The sequence below is a fragment of the Nesoenas mayeri genome (assembly GCF_963082525.1).
Source record: "Nesoenas mayeri genome assembly, chromosome: 2".
NCBI classification, from domain to species: domain Eukaryota; kingdom Metazoa; phylum Chordata; class Aves; order Columbiformes; family Columbidae; genus Nesoenas; species Nesoenas mayeri.
Window position 1 is genome coordinate 66,334,660 of NC_137543.1, and position 14,125 is coordinate 66,348,784.

Below are 14,125 nucleotides of genomic sequence, written 5' to 3' on the forward strand. Positions count from 1 at the left end.
AGCCAATAATTACTGCTACATTTCTGGTCTGATAGCAGCTCCAGGACATACGACATGTAGCAATGGGTAAAGCTTTTGCCATCAGTTTCTAATAAAGCAACACCTTGTATCCATAATTTTGCAGACCAGGTTTAAAGGCTTACTGATTCAGATATTCTCAACCTTATTAGCAAAATCCTCGTTTTCACTAGATTCACGTTTGTCATTTTCATAAATTCACATCCAGAGAATAGGTTCACAGATGAGTGTGGGAGGGCATTAACATTAAAAGGAGCAGTAGGGCACCCAGGTGGTGGGGATGTCACCTATCTTTATTTCCCTTTCTTTCATCCCCCCATTTTCCTGGGATCTAAAATTTCTATACTTACCTCCACACATATAAGAATATTCTGAAACAGACCAAAATCCCATAGACCAGAATAAAGTTTCCAAGCATAGTGTCTGTTAATATCTCATTAATACTTGTTTTGAATCTGCTTTACAGAAAATGAATTTTTGGAACAAGGAAGTGGAGCAATTTGTGTTATCCTCTTCATGCATCAACCTAGTATTGCAGCAGCTCGGCAAGAGGGACCGTCCCAGTAACCTGTCTGTCTTTCAGTCTGAAGAGCTGTAAATTAGCCACTTCTTTATGGAGGCCATGCCACAAGTTGAACAGCACTGGGTCCCACACAGATTTGTGAAGGACTTTACCAGTGACCCTCCACTATTAAAAAAAAGAAGAAAATAAAACAAGTGCTTCCTAGCTTTTATCTACTTATTTCTAAATGTAAGGAATCTCAACCTTGTTTCACAGCTGTTTAAGGAACTCATCAAAAGCCTTTGAAAATAACACCACACTTCCTTATCCATATAATTACAACCTCCAAAGAACTCTACTAGGTTTGTGAGACACGTCATCCTTGACAAAAGCCAAGCTCGCTCTTAGTAGATCACACCTGCCTACTCGCTACTAATTATTTTCCTTACCACAGTTTGTAAATAATATGCCTGGAAGAGATCCAAGGCTTCCCAGCATACAGTTTGCTGGTTCTCCTCTGGGAGTCCGCTAACAACAACAACAAAAAAAAGTGTACTTGTCACCTTCTGGTCTTCAAGTACCAAAATTATTTCATTGATCACATCTACAAATTTAGCCTTCGCATCATTTTTGTCTACCATTACTACTTATATCTTACCATCATAGCCTCACCCACCACTCAAATGTTCATTAAAGATCCTGAATGGTCACGCATTACAAACCTTAAAATAAATAAACTAAATTGACATTTTGACGTGTAAAACCTCTAATCTTACACTGAACAGCAACGAATTTTCTATCACCACAGGCTTGGTGATATGTTTTTCAATGCTGCTTTTGTTTTTACTTTCTTCTCTCACATAGTCTTCCTTCTTAAGAGAGGTAGTTAACAACTTCATTGCAAAATTGTCCCTGGGGATTTTTTTAAATATATTTGCTATGTGAGTTAGATAGAGGTTTGTGATGTTTCTGCCATAATTTAGATTTAACTGTGTGAAAAGGCATGAAACACCTGCTAGCAGATACTACAACAGTACAATACAGTCCCAGTATCACAAGGCAATTATTTCTGAGATTATGTCACTGACACTTTGCGATCCTTCTGATTTGGATACATTTTGTCATTTCAATATCCAAATCAAAAAGGATGTGTTACTGGAGAAAAATCCATCTCCCCGTTATTTTAATTTCAATAATCTCCCCACCCTCATCTGTAATGTCCCCTGCTCAACAACTGTGATCTTCCATTTCCTCCAACATCCTGAGAGAAATGGCAGGAGTCCAAAATAATTAATTGAAACTATTTAAATTGTTTCTGTAGAAACGCAACTAAAATGGTCCTTCTAAGCCTACGAAAAACAAGCCTACCGTTACACTTAAATTTACGATAAAAAGGCCTTCCACTTGCACTGCAATTTTTTAGGAGCTATCATAGAATGCACGTTTTAGATTCAGCACTTACAAGTACAGTTGTGTGAACTACCAGACAGAACACACTGACAGGAAGCAAACGCATGGTAGAGACAGAGCCCTGCTTTTTCTACAGCTCTTTGCTACCCCTTTAGCTAAAGGCATGTACCTGTAACTACTCAACACATTCCTCTCACCAGCTGGCTGCTTTTCTCACAGGGCAGCCCGCAGCGAGGTGAACCACTCAGCAACACTGCTTACGTGCATCTGGCCAGAACTGATCTTACAGTTGGACCTGCTGCGCAGCACTGACTTCACAACTGCACTGAATTGCTACCAGCAAACTAGAAACATCTAATCAGTGTCTAATCCTTAATTCAGAATTGCTTATGCCATCATCTGGCAAACTGTCCCAGCAACTAAGCATCCTGGAACAAGTAATGTCCCAGTTTAAAAGAATACTGTGCATCTCTGTGAGCGTTTCTATATCGTGAAACAGCAACACGCTTCTGTTAAGTCTGATGATAAAACAGCGTGCTTTACACTGTGTGGTATAAGACATTTCAATACAATGCGAAGCTGAAATCTGGGAAGCGTAACATTCATAAAGCTGGGAGTGACTGGAAAGCACGATGCTGCCTATGGTGACCTATCCAGAGGTCAGCAGCAGGAGAAACACTTCAGCTTGCCATTGCTGAAGGGCTGAAACCACACTACAGGGCTACCAGAGGAAAGCGACCTCTCCCGAGTCGGATATGCACCGCCAACGTGCTACTTTTTCTGCCTTGTGGAGGAGCGGGAGCCAGGCAAAAATCATGGACGGTTTTAACTGCGTTGAGCAAACGCTGTGATCTGAAAGCGCTTGGGAGGGGGGCGGGGGTGAAACAAAGTTTTAAAAGCTTCCACGCTTCTGGGTGAGCTGCAGCACGATTATCCCGCGCTGTCCGCTGCCACTAAACGCTCCTCTGCTGGGAAGAGCCGTTCTAGCGAGCCGCGCCGGGAGCAGGCACGGCAGCTCTGCCCGGTCCCCACCTGCCCCCGGGGTCACCCGGCAGCGGCAGGCGGAGCGGCGGGTACTCACAGCGGGTGCCAGCGCTCGGGTAGGCGGCGGTGCAGCGAGATGCGGTCGCTCAGGTAGATGTTGATCTGGTGCCGGCGGATGCTCTCCTCCTGGAGCTGCTTCTCCGCCGGGCTCAGCTCCAGCCGCACCGCCCGGCCCAGCTCGCCCAGCGCCCCCGGGTCCAGGGCTGGTTTCGCGTACACCGGCTTCCGCAGCAGCTCGGCGTCGACGGGCGGCGGGGGGGCGCGGCGGGCGGCGTGGCGGGGCGGCGGGCCGTGTCGCCAGGCGAGGAAGCCGACAGCAGCCAGCAGCCCCAGGGCCACCAGCGCGCCCCCGCCCCGACAGCCCCGGCCCCGCTTGCCCCAGCACATCCCGCGGCCGAAGCGGCCGGCCATGCCCAGCAGGCGGCGGGACCGCGGGCGGCCTCTCCCGGACACGGACGCGGACACGGGCGCGCCTCCGCCCCGGGCGGACTCGGCGAAGTTCTCACGAACCTGCCCACGCCGCGCCGCCCGCCAGCGCTGCCCCTGCCAGGAAACCCGCCCGGTTCCTCCGCCGGCGGCTCCTCCCTCCTCCCCGCCCCGCCGCGGGCCAGCCCGGAGGGGCGCGGCGCGGAAGAGTCGTGGACGGGCGCTACCGCGGGACGGGGAGCGGCTGCCGCCGGAGCCCCCGGACCGTGAAACCTCTCCGTGTGTTAGAGAGGGGGGATGCAACCCTCCCGCTCCCCAGCCTGCTCCCCGGGAGCAATGCTCCTGGGTTTCCTGGTGGTCGGCAGGCTGCTCGCTGCCGTGGGCCCCAGCAGCCCAGGACAGGCGCACACCTCCGGCTTGCTCCGGGCTCTCACTGGGGGTGGAGCCAGGTATGGTCCTGACCCAGCCCCGGGCGCTTGTCCTGGAGCTCCCGGGGCACAGGGGGAGCAGAACAGGGCCAGCCTGGTGCTGCTGGGTCTTGTGCTGCTGGGATGTGGGGAGGAAGGAGGAAGGCATGTTCCCTTCGCACATTTGCTGTCACCCTTCAAGGAAGAAGTGATCTGGACATCCTGAAGCTTGAGGGACTTTCATAAACACTGGTAGCTGTGTGGCTGACACACAGGAGTACTGACAGCAAGAGAAAGTATGGCTGGCACGGGGTTGGCATGGCCACAGCAAGCTGTGATGGCCATTGAAGGTCACAGGGATGGCTTCAAGGTTTGCTCTCTTCTCAGGAACATTAGCAGAAAGACAGCAAGGGAGATTATTTGCCTCCAAGGGACTAGGAAGAACTTTGGGGCTGAAGAAAGAAGTCAGTAGGAAAGCAGGCTTCTTCCAGTCTGCTGCCTCTAGAACAGCATGTGCTTTAGAAGTAAACAGAACATGGGCCAAGAAGATATGGGGTTAATGACAAACTCCTCTTTGGCTGGAAAAAAAAAAAAAAAGTCATCTGATGTGGCCTCACAGAAAGAAATCCAGAAGACAGGTGAAAATTCCAAATTTATTATCCAGATAATGGGCAGTCCACTTTATGAATTGGGGGGAGGTGGGGGGGGAAGGCAACAGTGGTATTTAGTCAAAGCTTTCTAATTTTTTTTGTAGTCAGCATCACATTTGTGCTACTTTTTCACTTCACCCCTACACTGTGGCTGATGTGGCCCCTTGTGAAAATGAGTTTGACACCCCTGGCCTAAACTTAAGATCCTAAGGCCATGAGGCTACATGAGAATTTGTGGGTTTGAGTCTGCAAAAACATGAGTGTAACATAACTGATACAGTTTATCTCTCAAGATCAGCAGGGAGCTGAAAGTCCAGTTCTGAGGTGCCATTTGCTCTGTGCCTTTGACAAAGAGTGTTTGCTGCGCTATCATCTGCTGTTGGAGATCAGCCTGTCAAGATCAACCTGCAAAGGATTCTGGTCATACCCAGAGAGCGACTTCAGCCTGGTAAGTGGTATTGGGTGGTGCTCGCCAGCATTGCTGAGGAGTGGATGAAAACACCGCTGATGCTAAAGAAAGGGAAAAACCTTGTCACTACGAGGCCGGGTCACAGCATACAGCTATGAGCTGTTTCTGATTTTAGATGCCAGTAAACAGTGTTATTTGACAACAGACACAGAGGCAGTCAGCTACTGTGGAGACCTTGCTCTGGACAGAAGGATGATGAATAATAATGAGTCATCCTGATGCTGGCAAACTAGCATAAATCAAGTCATGGAGGTGGATTTGCATATGACTGCATGTGTTTGTGTGTATAGATACAATTTCATTATTTCTTATTCAGCTATACCGTTATCTATCACAGATAATTACATATGCATAAAATCTAGTTTCAAAGCACACCTACAAGCCAGAATAACAACCATAATAGTGCTTAAGTATGTGTGTGTAAATATGTTTTGTAGACAACTATTAAATACCAATCTGCTGGACAGAAGAATACAGACTGTGTACAAATGAAGCTGTGTCTAGCAAGCTTGGGATCTGAAGAGTTAGGTGGCAAAAGTAATTGGAGGCCAGGCCATTGCATTGTCTCGTTGCTCGCAATCCTTCTGGAAAAAAAAGGAAGCCCAACTGGTGTCATTGGTATTGGTTCCTTAGTTTCCAGCTGGTGGAGGAGTAAACTCTTAAGATATGGCCAACATTTCTGGAACATGTTGCTGATTTAGATCTGGTTGTCTCGAACAAATATTCTGGGTTTTTTTCCCATTGTGTAAGGTTGCAAATTACTTACAATGGAGTAATAAGACATGTTAATCATGAGGAGCCAAAATATATGTTTATGTAAAATACATGAGCTTATTGAAGGAATTGGTCTACAGACAAGGAAAACTTAAGCATAAGTTAACTGTTTTACACATCCATTATTGCTAAAAGTTATTCATACTTTGTAGTGATGACATATACATTACAGAAAAAAATAGAGGTATTAAATTTTGCAAAGCTTTAAAATTTACCTAATCCAATGTTTTGGGTATTTTTTGGTGTTTCTTGTTGTGGGTTTGGTTTTTTTTTAGATCTGTACTTTCAGTCAAAATGATGCAAAATGCTAAAATGGAAATGGGGTGTGGAGAACTATCAGCTGATAGAGACTGCATTTTTAATAAACCACAGGTTCAAATACCTTCCTAAATTCATACTTTCAGGGGAAAAAGAATGTACTCAATAATATGTTCCAGAATAATGTTTCTAATTTTAGTAAGTTACTATGTATTCTAAAAAAAAAAGAAAAAAAATCAGAGGAACATGATGTACAAATATATTGCTGATAGATAGAAATTTGCTCAAGGAGAAGAAGATTCAGCCAAGTTGCCAAGTTATAAAACATACTTACTGGAGCTGTGGGTTGTTCACCATTGCATTAACTGGGCATAAAATAGTATTGCTCTGCAAAGAAACACCTCCCCCCCAACTCCCACCTTGGCTGCTCTTTCTCTCCTTTGTCAGTACAAGTGTACCTGTATTTTTAAAATATTCATACTCAGCCCACTGTCCTACCAGTGCCAAGGATTTTTTTAATAATAATGTGTTTGTGTTGAAAGTGTCATTTTTTGAGACAGCTGCATAGCACAAGCAAAACATGAGGTGGCTGTGCCGGAGGGTGGATGTTGGGGTTCCAGTGCTTCAGCGGGGACCCTGTATTACAGGGCAGGCTTTGGATCAAGGGTGAAGCTGGGTGCCTAGTGCAGAAGCAGAGCCTATCAGGAATCTCGATGAGAGGAAGAACAGTGGGTACAAAGACCTAAAAATAAAGCAGATTAAAAACACAGACTTGATGAGTGAGATAGAAACTGTCAGCTCTTTCAGGGATCTTCTGTCAGACTGATGAATGCTGTGTAATTCTCATACTGACACGCCAATAAAACCAGACTGCCTTCAGTGGATGCAAGACCTAACCTGTACCATTGTACACATATGTGCCTATGTCTACATTTATATACACATACACACAAAAAATACATTTTTCAAAAAGTCATATGCAGGCCATGATATCTTAAAGGTAGTAAAGATGTGCATGCTAAAGGCATCGATCAGTATATTTGCTTGCTATAGGTATATATTGTTGATACATGAATGTTCTCCTTAGCTAAATAGCAAGCATGAACTGCAGGCAGTAGAAGAAATATCATACACAAAGGAAGCCATGGCTAGAAGGCTTGGCTGTCAAAAACTATTGGAACAAAACTGCAGTTCTGTGCATGGAATGTGGTATAACGTGACGTGTTACTGTAAGGACTGTTCAAGCTCTGCTACACTGGAAACCTGACTGATTTTCCATACGTTGTTGTGCAGACACAGTGAATTTAACTACTGAGCTGCAAATAATTTTTGGAAGTTTGATCAAAATTATGGCATATTCAGAAACATATAAATGAAGTAATTTCATTACAAAGTCATAGCAGTTGGCTATAGTAGACAAAGTGGAGACCTGCCATAAACGTCATCATTAAAATTCCGAACCAAGACCTTAAGGGGATATTACGTAGTGGAATTAATCTTAGTCATCCTATACTGTAGGCACTTATCACCACTTTTTTGGTCTTTTTTCAAGGTTATTTCTTTTTCTATGCCTGAAAGGACTGAAGTTAACATATGAGTCTAATGATACTGGAGAAACATCTGCTTTTCTAATGGTATGTCTAATATACATGTCTATGTTTTACTTTAAGACGGAGATAAGAGTCTTCACACAAAACACATGCTAAAACTTTCAATTTTCTTTTTTTCTCAGCAGTATGGCTTCCTTGTGATTCACATCAGCAAGGTTTTACAGTAGAAAATAAGCCTTTTAGTCCTTGAATTGCCATGAAAATAATGCCATCGTATTTGTGGATGTGAGATGCCATAATTCCCAGACTTTCATAATGAAGGTTAAGACTGAGTCAGCTGTCTCTAGTTTTCTGCGTTTCTTTGGAACAGATTGATTGAGTACCTGCATTTTCCCATTTCTGATATGCTTTTGATTATGATGGTCATTTTATAGTCTTCCATATTATGTGATCTTGAATTATATATGAGGTAGAAATTAGCTTCTATATCATGGTATGAGAATATGTCCACATATATTACATCCTATTACTACTGTAAAAGCAACAGAATTTTTTGTCACGTTACCTGGCCAATTTGCAGTTCTACATCACTGCACATTTGCCGTATTATACTTTACTAGCTCTACAGGTACATTACATGCCCTAATGGTTCCCTAGGCTTTGTTTTGCAAATGATGAGCTCTGCCTCTTGCAGAATGATGGCTCTAAGTTTATCTCCTTTATGTCACCTTGTGAGTAGCTTCAGTAAAGCTTACATTGGCCCATTTATATCCCTGCTGGTGTTTTGATATCATTTACAGTGGAGACTTCTGTTAGAAAAGTTTCACAAATGTTGCCTTCGCATGTTTGCTTTTGCCTTATCTGCCTTTTTTGGTGTGCTGTTCTGTTCCTTGCACTTTTCTCATCTCCTTTAGTCTAAAGTAATTTTTTTCATTCAATGTTTTTTCTCTGTAATTTTAAATTATTTTAGCCTCAGAGCAATCCAACACTGACCTATAAAAATTAACACATTGGCGACGTGAAGGCATTTATTGTCTAAAGCAGATTGGACAAACCAGATGCAGTTTGGACAAACCTCCCAAATCAGTAATGCACAATCTGCACTTGAGAATCTTGGGTTTGTTTTCTCCTATATTATTAATATTTTCCAAGCTAAGCTTTCTCCATTGTCTTACCCTAATGAACAGTTTGAAAGGCTTAGGTTGCTCTTTCATTGGTGAAGAAATCATTGTATAAAGAAATATCTGTATAAATGCCTAGGATGCTGACTGAAGTTAGCAATGGCCATCATGTGACAGCAGCATTTAGCACAAATAATTTTCTTTCTCATTTTTTAAACCCTAACAAATATTTCATATTGTTTACTTATGAGTTTCTTTAAATAAGAGTTGCATCTTGCTGTTAAGTTCATAATTACATTCATGATATCTTTGTTGGAGTTCCAAACCATTAGCAGAGTTTGATAGCATAATCATCAGCTACATAACATAAATTTGTACAATCAACATGTTCAGTAGCTTATCTCTAAAATAAACCGGAGTGATCATGTCACTAATTTGACTATATCCGAGCTTGCACTTTGATATGTTAAGAATGACCTAGTTTTCTTGAATAATGAATAATTTATTGCATTAGTCACTCTTGCCATTCCCTTCTTCCAGGCTCTGAACTCTTACACAGTGAATTGCACCGTCCAGCTTTATTGGTAATGGCAAGCTATTCATATAATCATAATGTAAAAATGGTTGTACTGGCTAGACCAAAAGTCTGCTTAGCCATGTGTCTTTCCTCTGATGATGACCACCATAAAAAATCTAAGGAAATTATTTAACATAAATTCATATGTTACATATTTACATGTTTTACATGAGTTAACACATGGTATCTATACTGGAGGATGCATCACTGAATATTTACCCTGCCTAGGAGTTTGTCCTGTCCTTTCTGTAATGGTAAATTTGCAAAGGTGTAAGTAATTTTTTTTTTCTTTGCTGTGAACAGTTTTTCCCCAGACGACTGACTTAAGTGGCCATAAACACAGTTCTTGTTTGCTGGAGTCTTCCTCCAAGTGTAACTTGTTTGGTCCTTTGCCATGATGGTGTTGCAAGCTGGGTTTGCAAGTGGATCAGAGGAAGAAAGGCTTCATTTTAGTGGCGTTTGGTGGTTTCATTACATTCCCCATAATCTCTCCTAGTCCTGTTGTCCCCAGACCCTGCACTAGTGTATTAAGTGCCATGATCTGCCATCAAAGTAAGCCAATTTAATAGGTAATGACCTGCCTGAACTTATAGGGCCACAATACAATATGCTTAAGTGACTGGTCAACTGCAGTTCAAGAATTATTTCATCAGTGCTTTATGTTTTTTTTCCCCCTCACTTTATAAATCAATATAACCTGGAAAAGATTTGAAGTCAGGCTCAAGCTAAGGAAAGATACTTAGAAATGCCACAAGAAATCACAATTTTATGCTCAAACTCTTTAAACAAAAAAAGCATAATAGATTTGTGCTCTCAGGGAGCAGGAAATTCACGAATTTTAGGGAATGACTCAACTGTGAATCTTGTATCTCAGTGAAGGGAGAGACTGGTTTTGCGCTGAAGGGAAAACCAAGTAGGAAGGTGCGACTAAGGGCTGAAATACCATGCAAGCAGAGAGGGACCATGCCAGGCTGTAGAGGTCACATTGCAGGAAAAAGGGACTGTCATGTCGAGTGAGACTAAATAAACCCCACAGTGAAGCCTTGCTGCAATGGCTGGGGCCACAAAAACATGTAATGTGGAGACACTTCATAGTATGGGAGTCATAGAACAGAATCATAGAATCATTTCGGTTGGAAGGGACCCTCAGGATCATTGAGTTCCGGCATAACCTAAATCTGGCACTAAACTATTGTCCCTAAGAACTTAATCTATAAATCTTTTAAACACCTCCAGGGATGGTGACTCCACCACTTCCCTGGGCAGCTCATTCCAATACCTGACAACCCATTGCATGAACAATTTTTTCCTAATACCCAATCTGAACCTCCCGTGGAACAACTTGAAGCCATTTCCTCTCATCCTATCACTTGCTACTTGGGAGAAGAGACCAACCCCCTCCATGCTACAACCTCCTTTCAGGTAGTTGTAGACAGTGATCAGGTCTCCCCACAGCCTCCTTTTCTCCAGGCTAAACAGCCCCAGTTCCCTTAGCCGCTCCTCATCAGACTTGTGCTCCAGACCCCTCACCAGCTTCGATGTTGTTCTGCATCAGTAATGGCAGTGGGAACGTGTGGAAAACGGCTACAGCCCAGATGCGAGGGGACGACACCTAGGGAAGGGGCATGGTGCACGGTGACACCGTCGGGACTGCCACCGGGGGGTGGCCGGACGATAGAAGCGGCGAAGGCTCCCTGCCGGCTCTGAGGGCGGCGTGCGGTCCAGGCCCCCGCCTTCCGAGAGCGGCCGGGGCGCTGCGGCCGCCCTCCTCCCGCCGGCGGAGTCCCCTCCTCCCCGCCGCCGGCGGGGGCGGTGGTGGGCTGCCGAGCGGCTCGGGCTTGCCGGCGCTGCCCATGGGGGAGTGCGGGGTTCCCCCCCAAGTCCAGCTCTTCCTCCGCGCCTGCGAGCAGGGCGACTGCGAGACCGCCCGGCGCCTCTTAGGCCTGCCCGGCGCCGCTACCACCGACCCGGCGGCCGCCTCCTCCTGCGGTACCGAGGAGGCGGCGGCCGCAGCGGAGCCCCGCGGGGAAGCGACCGCCCCGCCGACCCCCAGCGTCCCCGTGGACTGCACGGACGAGGCCGGCAACACGGGGCTGCAGTTCGCCGCGGCGGGAGGCCACGAGCAGCTGGTGCGGTTCCTGCTGCGGAAGGGGGCCTCGGTACAGAGCAGGAACCATTACGGATGGAGCCCCCTCATGCAGGCGGCCAGGTACGGGGTGTCTCCGGCCGCCGTCCCGCCCCACCGCGAAGCACCGGCCTAGTCAGCGGCGGGGCGGCTGCCGCGGCGGTGGCAGCCCCGGGGCGGGGAAGGGCACAGGTTCAGCATTCCTCCCTTCCCCGCCCCGGGGCTGGCGCTTGGGCCCTTCGCCCTCGGAACGCTGCTCCCCAAGCCGGGGGAGGGCGCCCCGGAGCGCCGGGGGTGGCTCCAGGCGGGTCAGCGTGGGTGAGGGCGAGAGGCGCCATGTTGTAGGCCCGCGGGGTGAGCCGAGTGATCGCCTCTTCTCTGGGGCATGGGTGGGGAGGGGTTGTCGAGTTTATGTGTTCAAGTGTTACCCCCGGGCGTTAGGTTTTATCTCTCTGTATTAAGGGTGTGGTGGTTGAAGCTGTGCATGCTGTTTCTTTGGTAAAGCCAGTGCAGAATCCCAGTCAGAAGTAACCTGAGCACAAAACCACTGTTTTCCTCTTTCGCTGTGTGGAAATAAGATACATGCACACCCTTACTTAATTTCTGTGGGGGATTTTGTTGTTGTGTTTTTCTGGTATGCGTTGACCACCTGTTGAAAACTCACCGCTGATGCAAAACACACAGAAGTAAACAGAAATAATTCCTTTTACTTGGCTTTTTCCATATTTTCCTGAATGGCTTGGTGAAGGACATGGGAAATCATTGCCGAGGTTTTTAATGACGAAACCGGATTGTTTTCTGCATCAACGACGCTGTGCTTCGTGTAACTCGCTGCTGCATTGTGGGAGGTTCCTGCGTTCCTGATGCTCATGTTTGCGCTTATCTTTATGTATACAGATACCTTATGGCTTTACAGACGTGTTTTGCAAGGTTGGAGGGCAGTGTTTTCCTGTAATAATTGAATGTTTAATTGAGAAGATAATTTTTTTTTTGCGATTGTTTTTTTCTTGCCTCATAACAGATTAAAATACTAGCAGGAAAAGAGTCTGTTTCAAAGTCAACATTTCTCTTTTCAATTAAAGCCCATAGAAAATTCCCAAAGAATGAGTCACACAGCTGGTTTCCCAGTAAGAGCAAGGAGACAAGGTTGAAAAAAATTGTTATTTTATAAAGGTTAAAAAAAAAAAAGGAAAAAAGTTGCAGAAACATTCTTAGATTTTATTTTTTTTTCTCCTTAATGGAAACCATACGTTTACTCTCCAAAAACAGTAAACTCATATCACTACAACCCTGTTACTGTTTCAGAGAAATTACTTGCTGCCATTTGGAAAGTACTGCAGATACCACTGAAACCTGTGGAGAAATCTTGAAGTGGAAGAGTGTGTTTCTTTTTTCTTTTTAATGGATAACCAAAAAGGAAACCTAGTGTTTGTACAAATGCAAGTTCCAAACTATGTACATGTTTAGTTTTCTAGCTGTGGTTAGCCCTGTTGACATTGGACAGGAGATAATATATATACATAAAAGTACTCATGTGTACAGTGCTTGCAGGCTTCACTGAGGTGATGCAGTGAAGACTACCAGGATAGACCTAGGGATTAGACAGGTTCCGGAGTCGTTCTTCTGTGACTATGTTCTTTTTGAAAGGAAACTAGGGAGTTTTGGTCTCATGTCTGCTGTTAGTGATTACCAGCATTCTTCAGGATATCCTCAACAAGCATTTGCTTTGCTGCAGTGTACAAAGGCTGCCTTCAGGATCAAAGTTTGTGTTAAACACTGCACAAGCATGAAGTAATGCATGATATCCACAACAGCACAAAGTACTCCTCAATGCATTATGTTTATTAAAATGTGGGATTCCTCTCCTGAGGAACAATAATGGGTTTCCATTTTCTTATGGTTAGGTAGTTGGTTGGGTGCGTGGCTTGCATGGTTGTCTTTTGCATACTGACAAACTACCAGAGCCTCTGGTAGTCAAGTGATATCAAAACTGTGTTACTGGTGAAACTAGTGTTAAGAGTTCAGTACTCTGTCCAAGTTCTTTTAGATATTCCACACAAGAAGGGTTTAATGCTTTAATAGCAAGTGTCCTTATTGGAAGATATTTGATGTTACACAGGATTTTGATTGAGCCTAGTGAGACAGCAATCTACTGAAATCACAACACAAGGCTATCATAGGAATGGTAACACAGAGTTGAACCACAAGACAAACAGTGTGCCAGTTACCAGTCTCTGGATGCTCACCATCACAATACTGGATGTCCCCAGTTGCCAGGAAGGAGTATGTGGCCCCTTCCTCTCTTCCGAATTATTTCTGTTGGTTGCTCAGTTTTGGTGCTCTCTGTTGGGCTGTGCTGGTCTAACTGACTCGGGAAGATAATACTTTCTCTTGATTGTTTTAGGGAAGGCTGTTCACGCAGCCAGTTGTCCCACTCTGCTGAGAGAGCTCTTGAAAGAAAAAGAGGCCACCCTCTGGTCTTCTTTGTGCTGAGAGAAGTTCAGCTTTCTTTACAACAGCTGCGGCCACTTGCTACATTCTTCCCTGAGCTTGATGGGCACATCTTTGAACCTTCTTCCGTTGTGGGGCTTTGTTAATGGTTCATAACTGGAAAGCAAGGGATGGTGCAAAGACAAAGGATTTGCTATGTAGTTCATAAAACAGTTTTTTTTTTTTTCCTTTAGCCTTGACTCCGTAATTTGTACTCATTCAGTAGTAACAAGGGTACTTAATTAAGATCTCTGCCAACAAACTGGCTTTGATTCGTCAATGTGATACGGGCCTGGAAATATAA

The 14,125-nt window shown here is 45.0% G+C and overlaps 2 protein-coding genes across 2 annotated transcripts in view; one reads left to right on the plus strand and one right to left on the minus strand.

Moving 5' to 3' along the window:
* Positions 1 to 3,385, minus strand: part of GALNT12 (polypeptide N-acetylgalactosaminyltransferase 12) — a gene marked incomplete at both ends in the record, with an annotated part of 49,994 nt that extends 46,609 nt beyond the window's left edge. The window contains one exon of the mRNA XM_080364280.1: positions 3,012 to 3,385. Coding sequence (XP_080220406.1) covers positions 3,012 to 3,385 — 374 coding nt within the window. The remainder of the gene's footprint in view (positions 1 to 3,011) is intronic.
* A 7,674-nt stretch (positions 3,386 to 11,059) lies between these two features.
* ANKS6 (ankyrin repeat and sterile alpha motif domain containing 6) overlaps positions 11,060 to 14,125 on the plus strand; it is a gene marked incomplete at its 5' end in the record, with an annotated part of 34,231 nt that continues 31,165 nt past the window's right edge. Inside the window, one exon of the mRNA XM_080339119.1 lies at positions 11,060 to 11,415. Within this exon, the coding sequence (XP_080195245.1) occupies positions 11,060 to 11,415 (356 nt within the window). The remainder of the gene's footprint in view (positions 11,416 to 14,125) is intronic.